This window comes from Ceratotherium simum, chromosome X, assembly GCF_057802395.1.
Source record: "Ceratotherium simum simum isolate JZ-2026a chromosome X, ASM5780239v1, whole genome shotgun sequence".
NCBI classification, from domain to species: Eukaryota; Metazoa; Chordata; class Mammalia; order Perissodactyla; family Rhinocerotidae; genus Ceratotherium; species Ceratotherium simum.
Window position 1 is genome coordinate 111,445,697 of NC_141940.1, and position 16,037 is coordinate 111,461,733.

General features: G+C 39.0%; 1 protein-coding gene across 3 annotated transcripts in view; it reads right to left on the minus strand.

The window, feature by feature from the left end:
* Nucleotides 1-16,037, minus strand: part of PHEX (phosphate regulating endopeptidase X-linked) — a 185,864-nt gene that overhangs the window by 53,185 nt on the left and 116,642 nt on the right. For all 3 annotated transcript variants that reach the window (XM_004435197.3, XM_087427444.1, XM_087427445.1), the window contains exons 13-14: nucleotides 9,814-9,891; nucleotides 1,018-1,121 (exon numbers count right to left, since the gene is read on the minus strand). In XM_004435197.3, coding sequence (XP_004435254.2) covers nucleotides 1,018-1,121; nucleotides 9,814-9,891 — 182 coding nt within the window. The remainder of the gene's footprint in view (nucleotides 1-1,017; nucleotides 1,122-9,813; nucleotides 9,892-16,037) is intronic.

Below are 16,037 nucleotides of genomic sequence, written 5' to 3' on the forward strand. Positions count from 1 at the left end.
CCGTGGCTTAGCAATTAAGTGCGTGCACTCCACTACTGGCAGCCTGAGTTCGAATCCCGGGCGCACACCAACGCACCACTTGTCCGGCCATGCTGAGGCCACGTCCCACATACAGCAACTAGAAGGATGTGCAACTATGACATACAACTATCTACTGGGGCTTTGGGGGGGAAGAAAAAAAGGAGGAGGATTGGCAATAGATGTTAGCTCAGAGCCGGTCTTCCTCAGCAAAAAGAGGAGGATTAGCATGGATGTTAGCTCAGGGCTGATCTTCCTCACAAAAAAATAGAATAAAATAAATAACTAGTACCTAGACCTTATAGAATTGACGAGAGGATAAAACAAATTAAAATATGTAAAGCACTTCCTGGCACACTGTAAACACATAATAATTGTTAGCTGCTATCATCATCATCATATATATTTTGCTAGGGAAGGAAATCACGGCTGGCCCTGGCCCCAAAAATTCCTAGGGAAACTTTCCTACCTGTAGGGAAAGTTTCTACAGGCAGCTGGGAAGAAGAGGAATAAATCATAACTGCTATTGGAGGCAAATAATAGAGCTATCAGTTCCTTGACACTTATTACCTCAACAAACACCTCCTAGTTACTTCATAATTATACAATTACTTCTACATTTGTAATCATACTTTATTTTTAAAATATTTGTTCTTTTTTAAAATCTTCAAAAGTTTCTGAGTGTGAAATTCTAGAGAAATTTGTTTTCTATAAATATATTCATAACTAGATCTAGAAATGATTTGAACGTCTGCATCCTAATAGGCCGTCTTTTGCTATGTTTTGATGCTGCGGGGGGGTAACTGTAATTCAGTTGAAGAACTGACTCATACAAAATCAGAAATAAGAGTTGCCAAAACATAACACAGATGTTGCCAAACCAAGATAACTGGTAAGCCAGCTACTCTGACTTGAGGGGAATTACAAAGTTTGATCTAAAGAGACTCCGCTTCCCACCAACATATTTATCTATTTCACTTTTTTTTTGTTGTTACTCACTCTGTTTTTGGAACAGCTTTTCTCAGCCAGAAGAAATCAGACTGTGCTAAATACTTGCGAGTTTGCAGGACATTGCCAAAGTAGTCAGATTCTGAAAACTTGATCTGAATAAAACAAACCACAACCATCATTGTTCTAAGTGCAGATAAGAGATGGCTCTGAAAAAAAACTTCAGTGCACAAATGAGAGACCAACGGAGAAGCTGCACTCCTCACAGAATCTCTCAGCCGTCACCGGTTAACCCAGTATTCACAAAGCCATGAAATTTAATCTCAGTGATTTTCTTTTACAATAAAAAGCTCAAAAATCAATATGGTCATTTCTGGACCACAGTGAAAAACAAGAGAAGCTGCAGTAATTTACAATGCATTTCATTTCCTTTATAATTGAAAAATCTACTTTAAACTTTACAGAACATATTATCTTAGGTTTGAAATTTCTTGGCCCACATGAGTCCTTCATCTTTTCTAAAATGTGTACTTTATTTATTTGTCACATAGGTTCTTCTGATAACATTCAGTTTAGTCAGCTGACACGTCATTTAGCTTATAGATGATGATTTAGTCAAATGTTAAAATCCAATTTACTGTAATCAGCATTTGTTCATGAAGGAAAAAAATGAAGGTGATTCAGAGACTTATTTTCCACCCTAAGCACAATAGAGTCACTAGAATAATTATTAATAGAATTTATCTATTAACACTCAAAAACTGCTCTGATCACTAAAAATTAATAAAATTATAGAGGCAAATCATAGATTACAGCTTACATGGAAAAACAGGAAGTTGATGGCTCACAACAGTGTTGCCTATTAAAATAGGGAAACAGACATAATTGATTCTTGAGTTCCTTTCTTTTTTCGGAAGGAGAATGGCAGACAGTTTCAATTCTATAGGTACTCTATTTACAAAACTAGCAGTACTTAACCTAAATGTTCTAAATAATATCTGTGTAATAGTAAAAGCAATGGCTTTTAGCGATCTCTAATGCTTTGGTTTTAACATATTATTGTGGCAAATAAAATAAGAAAAATACACATTTGAATAAGCAAATAAGCAAGAGTAATCAAATTCTTATTAGCTGTAATATTTTTATAAATTTAAACCATGATACTCTTTTAAAAGAAAACATTAAAATATAGCAAATAAATGTATATGAAACCCACAGGCATTACATTACAGATATGAATATACATACAACTTGACAGTTATAGACTTGACAGTGGACTATTTGTCGGCCAATGTCTGACTCAGGTTTATCTCTTCCCTAACATATATAGTGGGTACTCATTATGTCTGTGGAGTAACTTTTGTTATTGATTAATCATAATCTTTCCAGGGGGCCGGGCCAAAATATAAAGAAAAGAGTAAAATAATTAAAGGCACAAGGAGAAAGGCAAGAATAAAAGTACCAATTCCTAGCATCCTTGGTGTTCTACTTGTCCAACAAGTTACAAAGATATGACTTTAAACTGTCCCTCCCTCAATCCTCTTAGGGGTGTGGCTAATAAATCATGGTACAGTCACATAATGGAAAACAATACAGCACTTTAAACAAATGATCTGTATGCGTGAACATGAAATAACCTCAAAAGCAATGCTGAGTGAGTAAGGCAAGTTGTATGTACAAGAGAATTTAAAGTTTTAAACCATGTAAAACAATACTATATGTTGTTTATGGATACATACCTATGTAGCAAAAGCATAAAGAAGTGTATGGGAATGATAAACACTGAATTCAAGACAGTATTTATATCTAGGGAAAGAGGTAGCAGGGAGGAAGGACATTAGGTTTACAAGAGATTCCACAAACAATTTCCAATGTATCTGTTTTATTCATTTAAAATGTGTGTGTGCATGTATAAAGCTAATATGGCAATATGTTTAATATTTGTTAAAGCTAGAGGTGTTCAAAATATGATTTTATATACTTTTCCAATGTTTAAGATGCTTCATAATAAAAAGAAATCTTACAATCGATTGTATTTTAAGATAGACGTTTATACTCAGCCTCAGAAGAAACAAAGTAAGCTCCTTGTTTTAGGAAGCAACCTTAACTAGCCATCCTAATGCACTCCTGAATCATATATTTAAAAGATGTGTCCACTGTTCAATCCTTAGCCTTTTTTAGCTTTTGTCCCCAAGACAGCTCTGCCAGAACTTTCAGAATATGATTATAACTGAAGAAAATTCAGATATGTTCTCGGGTTAAAAATACTTTCCGGGAAATTCTCCCAAAGGAATTTCCTTCAAAAATATCAACTATTATTTTTGGTAATATCACTGGGGTCAGTTGTTATTTTTAGAAGAGTTTGCTAATCGTGATACTTTCCTGTTCCATTTGAAAAAAAAAAAAAACTTTACATTCAGGTTGTTCTACAGACATTACATGGAAAACCATCTAAAAATTTCCTAAAGAAGAGTCCCAAGTCTAAAAATACTTTAAATAAGTTCCTACCACAGCTATGAAAACAATCATGGGGAGCAAAACTCAGAGGAAAGTAATTACAATTTGCCAACAGTTTATCTATGCTTAGAAGGACAATTTTAAAATTGTTTTAATTATTAAACTGAGACTATTTGCTATTTCTTAGCCCAGTTTAATTGATCTATTCCATTTATTTGATGGAAATCACAGGTAACAGGAAACAAATTTTACTTTTTCCTGTGAGACAGGCTAAGTGTTCTGAGGTAGGGAGGGTCCAGCCATTGTCATTCCCATACGATAGATGGGAAACAGAGCTAGAGAGATTACGGAACTCGGCAAAGCCATACAGTCCTACTTCACCAGGCTCCTACTTCATTGTTATCTTCATTGGTCCTAATAAGAAAACCGGTGATTCAACAGAAAGAGTACAGGGAAGGAGGAGGAGAAGGTAAGAATTATGGGTAGAAGAAGCAGCAGTGATGAAATAAATCATGGTACACTTTACTTAATGTCATACAGCTGTTAAAATAATGGTAATGAAGGCTATGGAAGACAAGGAGAAAACATTACATTAACTTTCAAGGTCAGTGTACAAAATTATATATAAGCGTCAATTACAGCTATACAAAAATAGAAAGACAAAATAACACACTAAAACTGAAGCATGTATTATTATTTTCGAGAACCAATATTATGGGTGCTTTTCTGTTCCTTTTCTCTGTTTCCCAATTTTTCCATCACGTGCTAATACGTTGATAATTTCAAATTTCAAATATTATCAAAATTATTAGGCCCTCAAGTGAGAAAAAACTAGGAAGCCCAGCAACCACTGGGAAAGTTCCACTTGTTGTAGAGATAGCAACAAGAATGAATGTGCATGAATATTTTAAAACCACTTGTAATCTTCCAAAAAAAAAATGGTTAAACTCTGCAAGGGACAATAATTGGATTGAAAGCCTCTTGTCCTTTCAGTTACTGGTGAAAATCGAGGTCAAGTTAATAATGACTTTCAATCAATTCCATCTCCTGACTTTTCAATTGAGTGACCTTTTGAGAAGTAACTGGGCCTCTCCTGTCATTTCCTAGGAATAGCTGTCCAGATCATAAAATTTAGGGGAATTAGAATTTCTCTTCTTGGAAATCCTACTCTGGATGCCAAGCACCAAATGCCACAGACTAAATGGAAGAATAAAGCTACTACCCCCCCAAAGGCGAAGAACAAGTAATAAGGGCAGAACAAGGAAATGTGTTCAGCTTCTCTATAGGATCAGTAAGTACATGGTGATAAGACACTTCATAAGCCAATAGGAAGTATAGATTCTAGAACACTTTTTGTTTAAGTTAAATCCATTTCAAGATACTCAGAGTTATATCCAAATACCTAAAAGAAAGATTTTGTTAGGCACCCAAAAAATTTTCTAAATACTTAATGGAATCCAGATTTTATATTTATGTTTTCCCTTATTTAAATAGCTAATATGCAAGATTGCTGTGTTTAGATAGCTTTGCCCATAAGTAGTACGTGTGTATACATATATACATATGCACATACAGGGGTGGTGTTCAAAATGTTTAAGAACCTACATATATGGTACACTGTGGAAGATGCAGTTCCCACAAGCAGCCACATAAGGGTGACTCTGAGGGAGTGCCAGCTAGCACAGCAGCCGGAAACCGGAATCCCTGTTGCCACTACCAGCAGTAAGGAGAGGTCCTGGTCTGCTCTGGCCAGTGGAACACTCAAGATAGAGGCCAGTGTGGGGGAGTTACAGAGGGCTAGCTGACCACTCTTGGCTCTCCAGGGCCATGGTGGCCAGATCACTTGAGAGAGCTGGGGACAATGTACTATTTTTTTAACAAAGAGTACAGAATAGTTTCAATATTTTAACAACGTGTTTTTCTGGAGCATTCCACCTAAATATCACCATACTCTTGCGTAGTGGCAGTAGCACCTTCTGTCGTTTATACACGCACAAAACATACAGACAAGTGTTCCACTGGCTAGAGCAGACCAAGACCCACCCCAGAGAATATTATGTGGGCTCACACACCTATGTATCTCTACGTGCATATTTATATGTTTATGTATGTGTGTGTATATCATTCACAGAAACATTGATCTTCTCTGAAATTCTCCTAAGTAAATGGAGGCCAGCTGTGATTCTGACTTTAGCCCCTACTGCAATTCTCCATTGGCTTTCACAAGAATGAGTGAAGTGCCTAATGGTACCAATTATTTATCTATTGTCTCTCAGCTATATGTCTACCCTTTAACTCTGTTCTGTACGGCTGGGGCTGGGAATCTGAAAACTACGTTTCCCAGGCTCTGTTGCCAGTTGGTTTCCTGCCAATAGGAGGCACTGGGGGAAATCAGCAGGTAGCAGGAGGGGAAAGGATGCTGTGTTTGTTCTCTTTCATTCTCTCTCTCTACTCTTTCTTCTTCTGACAATGACTCTGGAAGAATCTTCAGTCCCTCCTCCACAGCTCCGGCTCTGGAGTGCTGGTTCCTCCTCTGCTCTCCTATCATCTAAGTGATGATACCGTCACCTCCTCCCCTTTGTGCCCCTAGACACAGGAGTGGTAGCTGCTTCCTGAAGTTATTAATCTCTGGTTTACCCCACCTTCTCAATTTTTGCCTTCCAACCTATTTCCTGTATTAATATCCTCTCTTTGAAATATCTAGTGTGGGGGCCAGCCCCATAGAGTAGTGGTTAAAAGTTCGGCATGCTCTGCTTGGGTGGCCCAGGTTCGCAGGTTCAGAACCCGGGCGCAGAACTACACCACTCATCGGCCATGCTGTGGCGGCAACCCACATATAAAGTAGAGGAAGATTGGTACAGATGTTAGCTCAGGGCTAATCTCCCTCAGGAAAAAAAAAAAAAAAGAAAGAAAGAAAAAGAAATACCTGGTGTGGTTTTGGCTTTCCCAGCTGATACAGAAATCTTTCCAAAAATGGTATCAACTCACTCTTTTTTTTTTTTATTGAGGTAACATTGGTTTTTAACATTATATAAATTCCAGGTATATGTCATTATATTGCAACTGCTGTACAGACTACATCATGTTCATCACCAGAACTCTAGTTGACATCCATCACCATACACGTGCCCCTTTTGCCCTCCCCCTCCGCCTTCCCCCTGGTAACCACCAATCTGCTCTCTGTATCTATGTGTTTATCTTCCTCAAAAAAATTAAAAATAGAACTACCATATAATCCAGCTATTCCACTTCTGGGTATTTATTCAACTCACTCTTGAGTCTATTTCCATCAAGGATCAATGAAGAAACACTTTAGAATGCTAATTTGAAAATGGACTCATGCCTACCTTTTTAGGCTAACCAGTAGGCTTTCCTGCACAGTACTGGGAGTTCACATAAAGGGCATTTCTTTTCTTCTTGCTCTTGTCAAAAACTACAGAAAGATTGTTGTTCAGAAATACTTGGCAGGGTATCTCAGTTTACCTTGTCATCCTCAGAGGGAAAAACAAACAATTTTTCTCTAATCCTTCACATTTGCCTATAAGTTCTTTTCCATTTGTTCTTATCTCCACATGAGGTTCAGTTTTCAACCTTTCTCCTTGACCTTCATCTGATCCATTACCTAATCTCTATCCTTGTTCCTTTTGCGTTTTGCCTGATGAATCATACCTTCACTTGCATCAAATGAAGTAAGCTGTTTTTCATTTGGAACAGCCTCTCATGCTCACAGCTTGTATTACCAGAAATTTCTCATAGGCCCTACAGTAGTCTTTATCTACATGTTTCTCAAAACTGAAAACACAGTCTCATTGTGTACCAGCAATACTTTAGTCCTTTTGCTCTTAACCTCAGTGTCACTCTTACTATCTATCACATCAAGCATCCTTTACCTATTTTCAGGTTCGGTTTTATTCGTTTTTCCTATCAGTTTCTGAACACAAATGTATTTTTATTTCATGTATTTGGATTTTTTTCACTGTCTGTTTTTTAAACTGTTAGAAACTCTTGGGTGTAATTGTGTCTGCTTTGGCAATGAGTCAGATGAAAGCCATTTCTTCACAAAAATGCTTAAAGATCTTGGTGTCTAACGGCTTCAGTTCAGACCCTGGAGAAACAAGGAAACATACCCAACACTGCATCCTGTTTGGCATCTGATTTCTTTTCACAAAAGATTACTGCATTCAGTGAATCCTTAAATTTTGGGCACTCACTTTAGACCACGGCAGACTGCCAACAAAACTTGATCAACTAAATATTGTGAGTGAGCTCTGAATGCTATCTTATTTGATTAAAGCTTGAGACTGTTCCCTCTGTATAGCCTTTTAAATCAATTTGAGGCACCTGGATACTGCTTGAGTTAATTCATAATGACTTTTCCAAACCAAAATAATCTACTGTCATAAGTGCAAATTGAAGATGTCATAACTAACACTTAGATTGTGCTTATTGTGTGCCAGGGCCAGTTCTAAATACTTTAAATATGTTAAATTATCTGATCCTCACAGCAGCCCTATAAGGGAGGGATTATTATTATCTCCATTTTGATATGAGGAAACTGAGGTACAGAGAGGTTACATAACCTACCCTACGTGACACTGCTAGTAAATGGCAGACTGGCGATTTAGCTCCAGGCGCTTTGACTCCAGGGTCCATGTTCATACCCACTACACCAAACTGCCTCTCCAACCTTCTCGTCTGTATCCTTGACTTGGAATATTTGCCAATCACATGTAATTATCCAGGTTCTCCTGCTAAGGTACTTTGTGCCGTGGTGAGGCTCTTCTTAGCAGTAACAGTTCTCACACTGATCCATAAAGTAATAGCTACCATTTATAGGGAGCTTACTTATGCACCAGACATTATGCTAGGTGCTTTTACCTTTATATAACCTAATTTAATCTTCCCAACAATACTAAGACTTGGTTATTATTATCTCCAGTACCCGGATAACCAAAGGGAAGCTAACTGGAGTTAAGTAACCTGCACAAGATCAAACAACTAGTAAGTGGAAGATGCAGAATCACTCCAGAGCCTGTGCTGTTAACCACTTGACAATATGACCGTCCCTCTTCTCTTCTCCCTTCCCAACCAGCTCTGGGAAAGCGGCTCCCAGCAATTCTTCAAACCCCCTCCTCTGTTCCTCCAGTGCAGCTGTCTGACAAGGACCCTGCAGAACCCTTTCTCTGACTACAGGCAGAGCTTCCTGGGCCCAGATTTCAGTCCTGGCTCTGACACTCTGCATGGCACTGAGGAAATCACTTAACTTCTTTGAGTCTCTATGTCCTTTTCTGCAAAATGGGGATAAATACTATCTATTTCACAGGATCGCTGTGGCCCTTAAAAGATAACGTACATGAATGTGTCAAGTACGTCAGTATTTTTAATTATCATAATAATAGTGAGATTTTTCAGCATCAAAACAATGTATAGCAAGATAAGCTGTCTGAGCTTTGGGATATGGTGAAGCATAATTATGTTCCTCCGTAGCAACTGGATCAATACTTTGGAAGGCCGTATCTTGGAGTCTAATGGAGAAACTTTCTAACTAAAGCTTTCTCTCGCTTTTGAATAATCTTGTAAAATTTTGATTTTCCTCTACAAAGCTAGGATTGCTTTCATAAATGTAACTTGTCAAACTATAATTTTAGGAAAGAGCTATACCTCAGAACCATTGTTATTTAAGGAATTCCAAAAAACTACTTTTTCAAGAAAATCTAGTGAATGGTAAAAACAGGGGTTTCTGTGAGGAAGAAAAGTTCTTTATCAGAACCATTTGTAGGAAAGGAAATAACAGTGGTTGTGATTATAAAGGCCAGTAATTAATATATCTACTATAAAATACATGTCCCAAAATATTGGAATAACAGAGAATTATAACTGTTCCTCCATCAGTAACTTACTGCAAATATATAGGCCAACTCACAATAAATTATAGAGTCATACGTATATGCACTTAATTTTCCAAAACATTCATAAAGTTTAGTGAAGTTAACTCCCAGCAGGCAGATTTATTACTAGTCATTTAATATGAATGAAGCACATAAAGACTGTTTAACAACAAACATCATGCGTTCACCATTAGAACATGCCTACTAGTTGTAAAATACTCAATTTGCTTAATTCTTTCCTTTATGATCAAATTAGACCGAATCCAAGTCCATTTGCTTTGGACCCACTCAGCTATGCATTCTTTCTGACACCTCCCTTATTTTGAATCTTCTAAATGTCATGATATGGCTGGCATATTGAGGCTCATATCTAGCCAAGGAATGAATCAAAAGTTGGTGCTTTCTGGCACCACCAGGTTTAATTGCTTGGACTTGGATTAGCTGAAAGGCACGAGGCCAGTAAAACTTGCCAGTAAAAAAATACAGTAAATTTAGCACTTACTGCCTTGAGGTCTTCATTAACATGAGTATCATTCATTATAAACTCAGGATAGCCAACTTTTGCCAAAACAGCTCTTGCCTATAAAAAGGAAAAAGAAAAATGATGTCAGAGTTTCAGCACTTAAATCATTAATAATCACAGGACGTAGGAATGCAACCTTCATCTGAAAACTCTCTTTAATGAATATCTGCTACCTGCAACCCACTGTGAAGGGCAAAAAAAAAAATTTAAGTTAGTCCCTGCCCTCAATATACTAAAAATATAGTGAATGTAGCAAATAAGTACGTAGTACAAGATAAATAAAATAAAGGTTTTAATAGAAATAGACAATATTATCAAAGTCCAGAGCAGAGACTATTTCTTCATGAGGAAAATGCTTAATGGGGAACGTGACCAAACTGAGTCTTAGAGAAGGGTTGGGATTTCAAAATGAAGAGTTGAGAGGAAGGACATTCCAGGAAAGTAAGCAGCAGGGACAAAGACAGGGAGGCGGAAACAAAGAGCATTTTGGAGAGATGGTGAGCAGCCTGCTGTAGCTGGACTAGGAAGCACAAGAGCAGAAAACAATACAGGAAAACCAGCTTAGGCCAGATTACAGGGATTCCTGAATGCCATGCTAAAGAGTCTATTATTTTATTTTATAGATAAGAGGAAACTAAATATTTTTAGCACGAGTAAAATGAGATGAGTCACCCTTCAGCGAGATTATCCGTGCAACATTGTGAATGATGGCCAAGACGCCAGAAAGATTGGAGGTAGGGTGTCCAGACTAATTTAAGATGCATCATAACCATCCTTTAAGAGACATACTAATTATTCCCTGTGTTTTGCAGCATATAGGGAATGGATAAAGAAAAAAATCACCCTAGGCACATATAAGGAGCCTCCACAGCAGGGGCTGGCAAACTGTTTGGCCCCTGAGCCAATCTAGTGTCTCCCTCCTCATCAGTTTTTATAAAGTTTTATTGGAACACAGCCATGCCCACAATTTACGTGTAATCTATGGCTGCTTTTGCACTACAATGGCTAAGTTGATAGTTGTTACAGAAACTCTGTGATCCACAAAGCCTCAAATATTTAGTACCTGGCCCTTTATAGAAAAACTTTGCCAACCCTTGCTCTAGAGAAACTTTACAGTTCCACAAGAAAATTTGTTTCTCCTCTCTCCCCAGATTGCGGATTTCACAAAAATAAAAAGAGTAGTTTATTTAAAGAGTAAGTACGTTGTCGGGGGTCTGCCCCAACCCCCTCGGATCCCTTTGATCACTTCTGTACATGCCTCCCCAGCATCGATGTTCTTTTTCTTTTCTAATAGCCAGCACCTGAGACTCTTTGAAGGCCTCCTAGGGCACTAGAGCACCTTGCCTGCACTGAAAAAAGTTACTTCCTGGGGGTTTATCTGCATTCGGCCCCTATCCCCACGCCACTCCCACCCAGCAGCCCTCAACCAGTGACTGACTGTAGCAGCAGAATGAAAGCCCAGCTCCTTTGCCTCAATTCAGGACACAGTGTGAGGGATAATTTGCACGCCCGAGTTCCCACAGGATCAGGCTGTCCGAGACTTCCCCTGAAACCGTACCCTTGCCCGTCTCTCACCCTCCCCTATGTGGCATCCCCCACTCCCCTGCTGGTTTCTCTTGGGAGCACTTGTTGAATAAATCATAAATCACTTGCACACGAATCCTTATCTCCAGCTTTGCCTCTAGAAGACCCAAAGTAAGACACCAGGCAACCCCAAATGCATTGGTTTTATTCCAGTAAAGCAAAACCAGTGACCTTTGCACATGGCTCTTGGTAACGAGTTTTTTCCTTTAGATCCTTTCAATTTTCCTCACTCAAGAAATAAACAGAATAAGATAGTACGTTTTCCTTATCTTCCTTGAGATAATTCAGATATTAAATATCAGCAGATACCTGAAACCCCAGACTCAGAGAGGAATTTACAAGTGCCATAGGACACCATCATAATGGGTTTTGCTCTTCCAGAGACTCAAATATAGCACAGATCAAATTCTGCCTTCAAAATCCCGTGAATTACACTGAAAGCCTGATGTGACCCAGATAGTAGATAACCAACCAGAGGTTACAACCCTCTCCCACCACCAAACAATACGTCATATGTCTACAGTTACCTTGTTCCAAGGTTGTTCTATTTCCCTCATTGTATTTAATTCCTTACTGTATTTTATCAGCTCACCACAAATCACATGCATAACTATAGCAAATAAAGAGCTCCAGATAGTTTCCAAAAAATAAATATACAAGCTGAGTCATCCACAATTGTTTTCTGAACACTAATCTTTCTGGAGCATGCTGGTGAATTATGCATTGTTTTTCAAACCTCACGCTCTGGGACCCCCACTGCACTATGGAGCTTCACAGAATATATTACCTCCTGCACTGTATATGCAGGTCACTGAATCCTTTCTTATTATTTATTTAGCAACACCATGACTTGAAAAGAGCCAGAACAGATACACTAAGAATCCCTATTCATCTCCCAAGGACACATAGATAGAATAAGGTAATAATACTAGTAGTAACATTGCCAACATCTGAATAGAGTGCTCTTCTTCCCAAAATGTGCTGTGTATGTATGCTTCTATTCAAACTTAAATGCTCCTCCTGCCAGAGAGTGTGCTGTCAATTCCACATCATTCTACCCCACTCTATTCTACATTCTCCCCTGAGAAGCTTCAGAACTACATCTCCCAAAATCCCATGGGGCATGGCTCCAAGTTAGACTCTGCTAACGAGAAGCACTCATAGAGATTTGAAAGTTAGAAGAGAAGGAGACATCATTTATTCATTCACCATTGGTAGCTATGTGCAGGCACAGGGACATCTGCAAACAGCAGATATAGAGCTTTGCCAGCAGCTTCCAGGCATTCTCCTGAGAAGACTCATTCTGTGTGCGGGCAGCAGAGATCACTGGCATACTCTGCCCTGCACTCCCCATCCCTCCCAATGGTTGCCTAAGCCTCCAATTCCCCGTATTAAACATCCTCCTGCTTGACACACTTAGAAGGGCTTTTGTTTTCTCGAATGAACTCTAACTGATAAACCCTGTAAGCCAAATAGTGATCACATCACTTTTTAACTTTTTCAGAATGGGAGAAATGAAGCACCAACAGTTTGATGGTTTATTGAAGGGCAAAATATTAGTGAGGCAGGCCTGAAATCAATTACCCCACGGGTCACCTGGACAAGAAGGAAAAACAAGTCCTACTGCAAACACTGAGAGAACAGTTGTATAAATAGATCAGAGACTGCATATTATGCCTTGCAAGAAATATTTCCTAGGCTGCTTGTGGCTGATCAAAAACCCGAGTTTTCTGTAACCAGTGCATGTATCTCCATCTCTTGTTCACACAAACCTCTAGAAAGGGGCTGCACATGACAGCTGGACCTCCTTCTTCAATGGAGGAGGCTCAAGCCACTGCTGATCGTCACTACCTCTGTGACCTTAGGCAAAGTACTTAACTTTTCTGAAGCAAATACTGCCTATTGTCTACCCAATATCTATTCTCCTTTCCTTCCCTCACTATCTGACCCCAATTCTGCTCAGGGTGACAAGGATCCCAACGAAAAATAGCTGCATTGCCCAGCTTCCTTTGCAGCTACAGCTGGCTATGGGATGAGATCCCAGCCAACCACATATAACAATGTCCTTGTTTCACTTCTAGGAATCCATTTTAAAAGAGGGCAGACTCAGCTAGCATGTGCTTTCTGCCTTTAGTCCAGGGTTTCTTAACCTTAACACTGTTGACATTTGGGGCCAGATAATTCTTGTTGTGGGAGCTGTCCTGTAGACTACAGGATATTTATCAGGATCTTTGGCTTCTACACACTAGATGCCAGTAGCAACACCCCCTCCCCAAGTTGTGACAACCAAAAATGTCTCCAGATATTGCCAAACATCCTCTAGGAATAGAATTGCCCCCAAATGAGAACCACTGCTTTAGCCTTTCCTATTCTTCCTTCCTGTAATGCTGATGCAATGCCAGAGGTAGAGCAGACATCTTGTAACCACAAGGCAACAAACATGAGGAAGAAATCTACACGCTACAGATGCTGGAATGAAGAGTTGATGGAATCTGGAGCCTAACATATCAAGCCTAAACTGCCTCCCTTTACCCTCCATGACATGAGGAAAATAAACCCCTTATTTGTTTGAGGCACTACATGTCATGTTTTCCATTAGCTATAGCTGAATGTAATCCTAACACCTTCTATTTTTCATCAGATGTAGTTAGAGAAAAAAAATAGCACCTACTTCATAGGGCTGTCTGCAAAGATCAGGACAACATTGCACATAAGGCACTTTTTTATGCCTTGATCCAGAGTACATGATGAATAAATGTTGACTACAGGCTACACAGAGAAAGTAGAAAAATGACTTCTTCCAAGAATTTGAAATAACTGTTCTATGCCTGTTTGGAGGGTCTTTCAGGGGTGCCCAGGCCAGATGACATCTTTAACCAAATACCTGAACTCCCCTGTGAAATAATGTCACTCTCTTTAGTCATAGGTCCAATTTCACGGTGCCACACAAAGTGGCGAGAGAGAAAGGCCGTTGAAGCAACTCTGTGATCAATGGGGAGACAGATGTGTGCACGAGATTCTTGGAGCACGATAGAAGATTTCCTGAGCAAAGTCAGACTCTAGGAAAGAGCCAGGGGAACCCAGGCTATTCACAGTCCCAAAAAAGTCTGAGGATTCTTTTGGGTCACTATTTGCACACCTCAGAAAACAGACACAAGAAACATTATGAAAGCTTATTCTAGAAAAGATCAAAGAAAAAGGTTGCCTTTAGTATTTGCCATCTTGGTTTCCACCATCCCCCCTCTTCTCTTTCCTGTATCTGTTCCTCCTAACACCTACCAGTCCCTGGGTGTTTATACCACTTGCTCTCCGATCATACCCAAATCAGCCTTTCCTTGTCAATACACTGTGCTCCAAAGTCATCTCCCCCTTCCCTCCTCCATCTATCAAAACTGTTATTCCCTCAAGGCAGCTAATCCATGGGGGCTTCAAACTAATTTATAATAAAATGTGAGTGACTAATAGCAATCTAATGTATTAACCCTGGAGAAATATCTGCATTTAAAAGAGTAGTTCATTAACCAAAGGGATAAACACAATTGTAAGGAAGGTTTTTGTAGCTGAGAGAACCTTCGTTCTGGTACTACTCAAATTAAGCCAATGGGGCCGGCCCCGTGGCTTAGCGGTTAAGTGTGCACGCTCCGCTACTGGCGGCCCGGGTTCGGATCCCGGGCGCGCACCAACGCACCGCTTCTCCAGCCATGCTGAGGTCGCATCCCACATACAGCAACTAGAAGGATGTGCAACTATGACATACAACTATCTACTGGGGCTTTGGGGGAAAAAAAAGGAGGAGGATTGGCAATAGATGTTAGCACAGAGCCGGTCTTCCTCAGCAAAAAGAGGAGGATTAGCATGGATGTTAGCTCAGGGCTGACCTTCCTCACAAAAAAAAAAAAAAAAAAAATTAAGCCAATGGCCTATTCCATGTAATCATCTTTGTTTTCCCCACAAGGAACACAGTAGCAGGCACATAGCAAGTGATCAATGCTTAATAAATACTGATTCATATAATGAGTATTTTAGTTGATAAACCTACCTTGATCGATGTCAACAATAGTATCAGAAAATATGTAAGGTTATAGTCTAACCAAGAACATCATTCAATGGTGTTCACATCAAGGCACATTTTCATCTTACCAAAGGAGAAAAAAACCGGGGGGAGAAAAGAGAGACTTTCTGAGAACCTAGGGAACTTTCTGGAAAATAGAGCAATGTTTAAACTCCATTGGAATTGATTTTGGATGACAATGAAAACTACATTTTTTAATATAAGCTATTTCAATCAATCAACAAATACTCACTGAGAATATACTCTAGCTCAGGATTCTCTTCAGTGCTAAAGGAGCATAAAAATATATAAACGATCCATGGCCTCACTGTATTTTTATAAAGAAACTGAGAAAAAACATTCTATGACAAATTGCCATTATTGTGACTAAAAAGTATCAGCAGTACCTTAATTTTCTAAGCCTCTTTGTTCTTCAGTTTCCTCATCTGTAATATGTGGATAAATTTACTTATAATACCAATACAGTGAAACAGAGAGTTCAAAGAAGTATTTGTATAATAAAGGAATTGGGATAGGAAAACTTAGATTACCTAGATCAGGGGTGAGC